Source organism: Acyrthosiphon pisum, chromosome A2 (genome assembly GCF_005508785.2).
Source record: "Acyrthosiphon pisum isolate AL4f chromosome A2, pea_aphid_22Mar2018_4r6ur, whole genome shotgun sequence".
NCBI lineage: Eukaryota > Metazoa > Arthropoda > Insecta > Hemiptera > Aphididae > Acyrthosiphon > Acyrthosiphon pisum.
Window position 1 is genome coordinate 97,874,035 of NC_042495.1, and position 10,811 is coordinate 97,884,845.

General features: G+C 27.9%; 1 protein-coding gene across 2 annotated transcripts; it reads right to left on the reverse strand.

The window, feature by feature from the left end:
* Positions 1 to 3,464: 3,464 nt before the first annotated feature.
* Positions 3,465 to 9,878, reverse strand: LOC100166694 (AP2-associated protein kinase 1). 2 transcript variants are annotated; one of them, XM_029489129.1, is made up of 13 exons: positions 9,541 to 9,878; positions 9,299 to 9,464; positions 9,061 to 9,176; positions 8,765 to 8,898; positions 6,456 to 6,904; positions 6,265 to 6,368; positions 5,860 to 6,184; positions 5,660 to 5,783; positions 5,436 to 5,541; positions 5,218 to 5,347; positions 5,004 to 5,109; positions 4,864 to 4,914; positions 3,465 to 3,554 (listed from the first exon to the last, which is right to left on the reverse strand). In XM_029489129.1, the coding sequence occupies exons 2-11, from the start codon at positions 9,411 to 9,413 to the stop codon at positions 5,075 to 5,077; spliced, it is 1,638 nt and encodes a 545-aa protein (XP_029344989.1). In that variant the 5' UTR covers positions 9,414 to 9,464; positions 9,541 to 9,878; the 3' UTR covers positions 3,465 to 3,554; positions 4,864 to 4,914; positions 5,004 to 5,074. The 2 variants fall into 2 exon arrangements, with proteins under 2 accessions (XP_029344989.1, XP_008187196.1); XM_008188974.3 differs by lacking the exon at positions 3,465 to 3,554 and adding an exon at positions 3,595 to 3,849.
* Between the last annotated feature and the right edge of the window lie 933 nt (positions 9,879 to 10,811).

The following is a 10,811-nucleotide window of genomic DNA, read 5'->3' on the forward strand; positions in this document are numbered from 1 at the left end:
AACATTTTGTAAAGATGTTTTTACTGTAGGTACATTTGTATAGTATTGATACAATTCAGAATTTTTTTTCAGTAAATAAAATATAAGCAATAAAAATGTCATATTAACTATGTTAATATACAATACAATTATAAATGGATCGCATACATTTGTATTTACTTAGGTACTACCTACTTTATAATGACCAAACACAACATAGGTATATAAAATAGTAATAATATGATATAGGTAGATAGGTAATTAAGAATGTGTTTAAAATATAGGACATAGGTACAACAGTTGTCAATTGAGACACTTATAAGAACAAGGGCCCAATTAGTCATTTTTCATAAATGCATTTTTTCTTATCATAAGTTTTAATTTATTAAACTGAATAAGTTTTTTTTGTCTCCTGAAAAAAATTGAAAGTTCGAATTGGGCCCTTGTTCTTATAAGTGTCTCAATTGTTTTATATTAAAATGTATTATTCAAAATTATTATATAGTTAGTAGTTAAAATTAATATATGTATCAACCCAAAATATTTAAGAGGCCTTAGTCAACGGTCAGACTAGACCCGACATCGGCAGAATATTTTTAGCACATTTGCCGAATTATCGGGAAAAAAATTCGACCGATTAAAATGGTCAGACTACTACAGGATTTCGGTTGAACTCACCAGAATTATGCAGTACCTAGTCAACATTATTCTAATTTTACTATATAGTTACAGTTCAACACTCGACCACTATGGACGTCACTGATGAAATGTATTTATTACATACCAATCTAGTTATCAACTAGGTATTTGTTATTGACTAAATTAAATGAAAAATAATTTTGGGTTAATGATATTTTTTAAGGGAAGAAAAAATTCGGAAAATTTCATACACTTTTCTCAAAGCTTTTGGCTCAACAGATTACATTTTTCTAGTATATGCAAATATCTTCTAGACTCTACTACTCTAGTAGTTTTCATTATATTTTAGAAAAATAATCTTATTTTAGGAAATGCATTACAACTGCGGAAAAACTAACAGTTACTTTGAGGTAAGTGCTACAAATTAAATTAAATATTATAACCATTAAATATGTTTATTATTGTATTGTATTTAAAAAAAAATAAAAACCTGGAGATAACTCTTTTTGTAAAAATGTAAAATAAATTAAAAATATTTCATCGTTAATGGATTGAAAACTACCATTTAAAAAAGAAAAAAAAAGTAAAATATACATACTTAAATGTTTAAATAATAAAAAAGAAATTGTACAACTTGTATAATGTGTATGAAGAAATTATGTTAGATTAATTAAAAATTACTAAAACATGAAATCTGAATACATTAAATGTACATCCTGAATGTATTTTAATAATATTAATTCAACTTACTGGAAACACTATTAATAATAAGTAATAGCAATATAAACATATTAAAAAATATGACTGACAAACTGAGTCTCCACTCAAAATTGTTTTTACTTTTTCATATACAATGATATTATATCATTGAATTCAAATGTAATCTCATCCATTACAGTGACCCACTTATAACCTACTGTACGGTAGTGACTTACTTGCTTTTTTTTTTTTAATATTACTGCCTTTTAATTTTTTATATCTTTAATCATGGTTAATAATCATAAATATGAATAGATATTCATTTCATCTATTCAAATAACCAAGATTACTGATTATTGGTATCAGCAATAATTCAATATTTTAACCAATACTATTAAAATAAGCTGATACTTACAATTTATGCATGTTTGAACACGTCACATTGAATGGCACAAAGGTAACGAAGAAAACATTGTTTTTTTTTTTTTGTTAAATAAATAGATTCCATTTTAATAGTGATTTCATACAAATTAAAACCATCAAATAACAATTTTCATCTTTCATTAAAAAGTTGCCTAAAATATAATATAATACTGTATTCATTAAGTATACTTATGAATATAATAATTATTGTAACATATGTTTCAGCTGCTACAGTTTATAGTATACACACAATATAGGATACTTTATAGGTAGTATTTAACTATAAAATAAAATTGGTTTAAATATTTAAAATAATGACTATTAAGAAACTAGATAAATAAAACAACAATAGGTAGTTTTGAAACAATTGAAAAAAAAAATAATAAAACAATAATAATATGTAACAATATAAATATAAGACCATCATTTGCCAATACACTAGACTTAATAATACTTGTCTTAAGTGCTATACATATCACACTTAAACATAACTAAAATCACAGTAGAAATGTTTTTAAAACAGGAGAGATTTCATTATGTTGTACTTTTAGTAACAGTTTTATAGCTATGCTAAAATAATTGTGTTTTTTAATACATGATTGTATTCTTTGTGAACCAAGTAAACTAGTGTTAACTAAACTATAGACCTTAAATATATAATATATAAGATCTATATGATGTTTTTTCTATTATATTAGTTATGTAAATGGGTTACTACGACTTTTTAAAGAAGATCTTTTTATGTCACATTCAGCAGGTCGAACTACTTCAAAAGGTGAATAAACTGGAGCTTGTGACTCCTCAGCATCACTACTAGAGTAATCTTCGAAACTCATATTACTGAATCCACTATTTGTAGCTAATGTAGTTATCACTTTATTAGTTGCTACCTGCGTAACATTTTGGTGAATTATTTTCATGTAAATTGGCTCTTGTGGATTTAAATCTACTAAAATAGCTTCTTTTGGTTCAGATCTGAAAGGTATTTCTGTTGAATCTTCTTTTTCAAAATAGACACTATCGGCAAAATCTGCTTGTTCAAATGGATTTGTGTTCAACTTGAAAGGTACAGAACCGAATAGATCCGAGTCGCTATCTGAACACTTTTTTTTTTGCCTTAGGAAATGGTGCCATTGCAAACACATCAGTGTTACCTAAACTTTCATACTCTTCTCCTTCATTATCCGAAATCAATGGTATTTCAGCATCAACATTTTTAACAGGTACGGGGTCACGAAGTCTGGTTGCTCCTTGAGCATTTGGTGGAGGAATATCGTCTCGTGCCATGCTTTCACATTCAGCATGATAAGCTGATGATCCGCATGTAATCATACTGTCTTTTACTGTCATAGTTTCAGGAATGTTTTTGTTTGTGTCTTCCTCGTCATTACGAGTTTGGAGATCACTCGCTGATCCAATAGAATCATCATCGGATTGGTCATAGTCATTCTGATGTTTCTTATTTTTTTTGTCCTTTCGAAAACGACTATTTGATTTAAATTCGGGAATTTTTCTTCGTTTTGAAGATTTTTTCCTAGTTTCACCGCTCGCCACTTGACTATCGTCTGAAGAAACTTCATCGGTATTGCAAGCTAATTTTTCATACTTTGAGCGATCTTCAAGTGGAATTTTCACAAAAGGGGTTGATGAACATTCATTTGATTCCAATTCATCATCACTACGTGTGGTTGCTACTAAACCAGTAGCAATCTCGTCACTGTCAGGTTCATTATTTAATATTAATCTGTCTAATTTCAAATTGTGTTCAATGAAGTAGGTTTTCCATTTTTCAGCATTTTTTTTAAGGTCAGTGCCTAAAAAATTAAGAGATGATAGACAAAAAACACTAATAAATTTGAATTAATAATATAATATATTTTAAATAATAAGATATCCAACATTTAACATGCAATTTTATAAGGTATATAAGATTATAAGTTAATTACTATTATAAGAAATATAAAATTTAACTAAGTAGAACAGTAGTTGTTGTAGAAGGTAAATAATTCATGCATATATTATCACCGTTACTCGTATCTATGATATGCACAATTTATGGTGAGACATTGTTAAATGTGTATCAATCCTGATTCCCATCATGTCGCAAACCTACAAAGAACCAACCAACAAGCACCATATTACCAGATAAGAGTTTTGTTTTAATGGTTGTTAAATAGCACAAGCTTAGTTAAATTGCCAAGCAACTAATAAATATTATATTTTTTAAGATAGGAAATAATTTACATTAGTTACAAATTGTTTTAAATTATTATCTTAACACTAAATTAGAAAAAATAAATTTAAGAACATTCATGCTGATAGAAAATTATACAAAAAAATAATTATATGTTAGTAAAAACGAAGAAATCTAATAAGGAGGTTTCCAACACTCAAGGTACAATTTGCAATAATATCTTTTTATAAATGTATTTTAGAGTTTATAATACAATTTACTATTTAAATAAAGGAATGACCATTTACTATTTAGTATAATATACTTAGTGTAACAAAAGTATGAAGATAATAAAATATTATATAATGTATAATATATATTATACTAATAAATAGAAAATGTTGATACTATTACTTTACATTTTACATATTGTTATGAAAAATATAAGTATTATCTTTAATTATTTATTGTAATAATTATTTTAGAAAACAGTTGCATAAAAGCTTGTCTTTAAACATAAAGATATTATCTGTTCCTAAAATATAATATATTATAACATGTATGAATAAATTATTTCATTATCTAATAAAAATAAAATACATCATACTACTTAATGTTTAAATAAGAAATAGTTATCTCATTGAACAATGTCTGTCAAACCAAGGCTATTAAACTATTTATTAGTATTAACTATTAACTATAAGCTACTAATCATAATTTAGTGTAAAAGCATAAAGCGAGAAGAAAATTTAATAAATCATTATTTTATTGAATTACAAGCTCAATATTTATGATTGATAAATTTAAGCTTTTTAAATAAAAATCATAGATTTTAAGAAGAATATTTAATTATTCACTTTAAAACTATCATACTGTTGGGGGAACCTCCATAATAGTATTTTGTTAAAAATTGCAATAAGATTTGATAAAAAAAACAATTTTTCACTTACCATTAAGTGACATTTTTCTAATTGGGCTATTTCCCAAAGATTCATCTATACCTAAAACATAAAACAAACTCATAATAATTTAATCCAATTCAATATTTTTATTTTATAATTAGTTAAAAAACCTAAACAATTTTACTAACTTTTGTAAGGAAATGGTGCAGAACCAAATGGATCTTCGTCGGTTACATTGGATTTCAGTGTTTTTGTAGTACTAGTACTTTACTTGAGATTTTCCATTAACTTCATCTAAAAATTGAATGTTTAACTAAAATAAAATAGTGTACTAATGGTACAGATTTTAATAAATTATTAATAAATATAATTTATATCAAAACTATTCAAATAACTTATTACCATTGTCATTTGAAGGGATTTGACTAAATGATGAGTTGAACATTTCTTCACCAGTAATTTGATAGTTAAAAGGTGTTGTTTCTTCAAATGGATTCCATGATGTATTTGCATTCAAATTAGTAACTTCTACCTATAAATTTTAAAATATAATATATTAATAAAGTATAATTAAAAGAAAACTATAATGATCATAAAGTACATTAATATTTAATACGCACATTAGAAACTGAAAACCCGGCAGAATCGTTTTTAGGTACAGAACAATTTTTGGTAGAATCTCCATAAGATGTCATGAATTGATTTGAATTATCATTAACAAATATTCTAAAATAAAATATCTTTCTTAATAAATGGAAATTCAATAATTAACTAAATTAAAATGTTAAAATCAATAAACAATGCAATTAGTTAAATAGATGAAAAAAAAATAGGTAATGCATACTTGGAGAATGTAGAAGTTTCACTAACATTTCGTTTATGTTTGGGCATAGAAATTAATGGGGATGATGAAGGTGACACTGTTGTAGATTGAGTGAATGTAGTTTCAACAAATGGATCTGCATAGTCTTTATGTTATAAACATATATTACTTACAAGTTTAACGTTCATCTCATAAATGTTTTAGTAACGTTTAATATCTACCTTTGGCTGGAAATAACACCTGGGGAGCCTTTTCACGTGGAGATATTTGTTGCGGTATTTTATTTTGGTGAGATGTATCTGGAGAATGAGAATTTGTCAAAATTCCAACAACTGGTTGAAATGCTCTTTTGAATGTAGGAGATGAACCTAAAGGTGGAGGTATTCCAGAACTTAAAGGTTTTGGTCTTTGCCTCGGATTCACACTAGTGCCTTCTACAACAGCAGATGAATGGTAATTTGGTTTGACATGCGTTTTTGGTGTTTGAGGAACTCGTTTTTCATTTAGAGATACAATTAATTCATTGATATTTGGATTGGGAACATTCTGAAACAACAGTTAGAAAATAAATGGTGACAATGTCCATCATAAAAAACAAATTCTTGTTAATAGGTAATTAATAATACATTTAAATTTTGAACTGGACAATCTTTTCCAGCTAATTGGAATGCAATGTAAGAAACCTGGAAAATGTCTGGACGTAAATCAGGTTCAACTTCCAACATATATTCTGTAAATTATGTTTCATATTATTTAAACAATCTAGATTTTATATTGAGTAAAACATGAATAATATTGTTACTAGATATAAACTTACTAATTAATGTATTTAATTTAATAGAATATTCTGGTGCATCTGGAATACTGAATTGACCACTTTGTATTTTTAATGGACTTTCACCAAATGGTAATGTAAAATAGCATAACTTATACAATAGACAACCCAAAGCCCAAATATCTGATTTTGTGGTTATTACTTTATTGTTGTACAAGTCAATCATTTCAGGTGATCTATAAGATATAGTGGTATACTTGTTAATTTCTTCTTCTATAGCATGTACTCCTTGTATATTTGGATCAAGTTCACGCGCTGTTGCTGAACCAAAATCACACAGCAAATATTGACCATTTTCATTAACTAAGATGTTTTCTATTTTTAAATCTCTGTGTATTATAGGCGTTTGAGAATGGTGCAAACGGCTAACTGCTTCACAAGTATCACAAAATATTTGAAGAACTTCAGGTTCTGTTAGGCCAGATTGCAGTCTAAAATACAATATAAATATATTAAATAATATATATTTTATAAATTGAATTAAAATGTATTGATTACAATGTTGTTATTTATTGATAAAATAAAAACATCAAACTTAATAAAATGTTCCATATTTTTTCATAAGTATAGAAGAACTATGTAGGTACCTATAATTAACTGAGTTTTTGCCTTTTGACACATGTTGACAATCCATAATTTTATGAGTCATATCAATGAATCATAAAACTAACCAGTATTGTTCATAAAATACATATTATTTAGATTTCATAAAAAGTAAATTGTTTAGAATTGGGTTTCTTAATTTATAAGAAAAACATCTACAAGTACTCAATTGACAAGTAAACTAGTGACAAAATGGTAGATATATATATGCTATGATTCAAGGCTAATAAACTAGAATTATGAATTGAACATTTTATTGATAAATAAATATTGGTTTTAATTAACAATTCAGATAGATTATGTTAGGTTAATATACATATTGTTATCAAATTAAATTAAACAGAAAACAAGTAATTTATTGTTTAATTTTAGGCAACTGAAAAATTGCTTATTTTAAAAAGAAAATTAGAATGAGAAAATTGTTAACTACAATGTAGCAAGTATTGTAAATTGTAATACCTCTTATAGAAAAAAATAAATTGATAGATAAACTAAAATGTCAAAAAAACAGATTTTGATAAAAATAATTCATACCTAATAAATAATTATATTGATAAACCAATTCGAAAAATATAATATACAGCCTTATTTTATTATTAAATTACTTAAAAACAATGTCTTTACTGGATTATTTTAATTAATAAAACTAGAAAATATTTTTATTCCAGTTCCATTCACTGCATCATAGTCCATAATAATAGTATTCAGAAAGTGAAAAAAAAATTGGAACTATTGATGAAAAATAAAATGTGTTGAAATAATTTTGATAAAATATGCAAAGTTATGCTCAAAATATGTACTTTAATATTCCATACATAATTTGGTAGAACAATGAAATATTAATTATGCATGTTAATTGTATAAAGATTTAATATCAGTTGTAATAATAAATAAATTACAATAAATACTAGAAAAAAATTTATATTCAAGATTTTCAAAAAAAATTTAACAGTAAGTATTGGTATATACCAGGGATGGGCAACTGGCGGCCCGCGTACCTTTTTTATCTGGCCTGTGCTACATTTTCAAATTTTGTGTTTTCGTGTTTTGTAGTAATTATTTTAAAAATGTCCGCTAAAAAGCGTAAAAAATAAATGTTAGTAAATTTGAAGGATTTTTTTTTTTTTACTTGCTCCTATGCACTGCGGCCCGCTAGATTTTAAAGTACTTAAAAGTGGCCCGCTAGTTACTTTGAGTTGCCCATCCCTGGTATATACTATATAATTTGATAATTTATCATTTACAGAATACATAATATGACACAGTTGTAGTTATTGAAGTTGGAAAAAAAATTTAAATTGAGAAGTCAGCATTCATTTTATGATAAAATTAATTAAGAGAAGTAAAATGGAAGGGGATTATTAATTAAGATGAATTTTGATATCGGGATACAGGAATGACTATATTTGTATCTATATATTTTAATTTATCAGTGATGCAACCACTGGTTGGTGATTGAGGGGAATTGTAACTGACCCAAAATTAATTAAGCTTTTTTTTATTATTCTTGTACGTAATATTGCTTAATTTGTATTGCAAATTCAGGTTAGGGTGATTACTAATTTTTTGATAAATCAATACCCCTTCCCCTCCAGATGTTATACTAATTGTCACATTGATATTTCATTGCTGTACATATGAATATTTTACAACTAACACTCAATTTTTAATTAAGTATGATACATTACCTGTTGTTCATTAGAGTTAAAACGTTAGATGGACAATAAGGCATCAACATCAATACTTCATGAACTCCATTATTATGGCGTGTAATATTTGAATCAATAAAACCGACAATATTTTTATGCCCGTTTAAGCTACTCTGAAATTTGAGAAAATATATGAGTGCATACAATATACATACATTTATCAGCAACAGATCAGTAATCAACAATCATCCAGTAATGTTTTGAAGTTAATTAGTATTTATAAATACTAAAATACAGAAATTAAAATTATTTCATTAATCAATGTATTAACATACGGCTATTTGTATCTCTTTTTTAGCGACACCCAAGTCCACTTCATCGTTGACAAACAGGCGCTTAACGGCATATTTTTTATTGTTGCTTTTTACAAGAAAAACCACAGCAAAACCTCCTGGAAAACGAAACAAGTGACTTTTTAATATGATAATGACAACATTATTTATCATAATATTGTGCAGGTACTATTGTTTACAATCATTATTTATTAATTATTGATAGGTATTGCGAGTTTACCTTCGGCGATCACATCTTCAACGGTTACAGAGGTACGGCCAACGGTGAACTGTTTACCAACAAAGCAGTTGGGATCTTTGTTGGAGTTGTCGATTTTCGAAAAGAGTTTTTTCATGTTGACTAACTGGATAGAGTTAGGCGACACGATTATCAAGCATTCAAATACCTACCGCAGAACAGTTTGGGACAAATCAATTTACAAGCAAATTACAATTTGCAAACGCCGTATAAATTATACGTACCTAAGCGTAATACAACTGTGCCAGTAGTTGAAGTGGTGGCATTGAAAACTGTATTTCCTAGCCGCGACCAGACGACAGTAATTTTATTTAATTGCGACACACGCGACTTATCCGACCATCGATCGATAATAAATATCAATAATTGAATAATAAATATCGTGTTGTGCACTTGTGCATATAATGTAGAGCGACCGAGGGTTAGGTTAGGTAAAGATTTTCCTCTCCAAATTGCACACAATCTTTTTTCCGATCCTCTCGGCCAGAAATATTAATAATACCGTCGCACGTCGAATACGAGTCTGCTGCTGCTGCTGCTGCTGTTGGCGGTGGTCGTGGTGCGAGCGAATAATAAGATAAGGAGGCCAAGTGTTCAATACGCAAAACAGCTGACAATCAAGTGCGGACCAAAATATCCGGCGAGCAGAATATCTTCGTCCCGATCCCGCCACTCCCACCGCGCCCGTCTGGTCCATAGACTTTTTAATTACAATATCAAATAATATGTCATTATTATATTATGTCTGTGGTCTGATCAATCCACTCGATCCCACGCTCCCACGACCGTGTGGATGTCGGATGACTTGATTCACAATTATAATTTGTAAATCATAATAATATATCGATAATCATTCGAACATCCGTCCGATGGTGAATGGCGAGATTTATTATTAAATATATTTAATTCAATATATTTTTAATTTTTTTTTAAAATTCACATGAAAATATTCAGTTGTTCGGTTTGTTTGAAGAGTCTACTATAATAAAGTCATGATAATATCATAATATAACTAGTGGCGTAATTAGGAATTTGTCCCGCCCGGGGGATAGATATTTTTTTACACACAAAAATACAAGATACTAAATTTTCAAGTACAGTGCCACAGTGGCGAGTGGTATTGTATATATTATATTAAAAGTATTAAAGGCTCTGGAGGAGAGGGGATCTATCCCCCTTAATAATTACACCCGGGACATAACTAGACAGTCATGATGTCATGGTTGTAGTAGGCACGTATGGGTATTATAATAATTTCCGTTTTGGAAGTTTTGTCCACTCCACTTCTTCGGGTCGATAAAAAGCACGGTTGTAGGTATACTTGTGTATATCTCAAACCGTGATAAAAAATAAACATGAAACCTTTTCGGCGTCAGTTTCATGGTTATTATGAAAATCAAGGCGCTTAACATCGGGGCGTCGAACATCAATTGAATACGATTAGCAGCAGTCAGCACAGACTGCTACCAATGAACTAAATTGTTTAATTGTATAA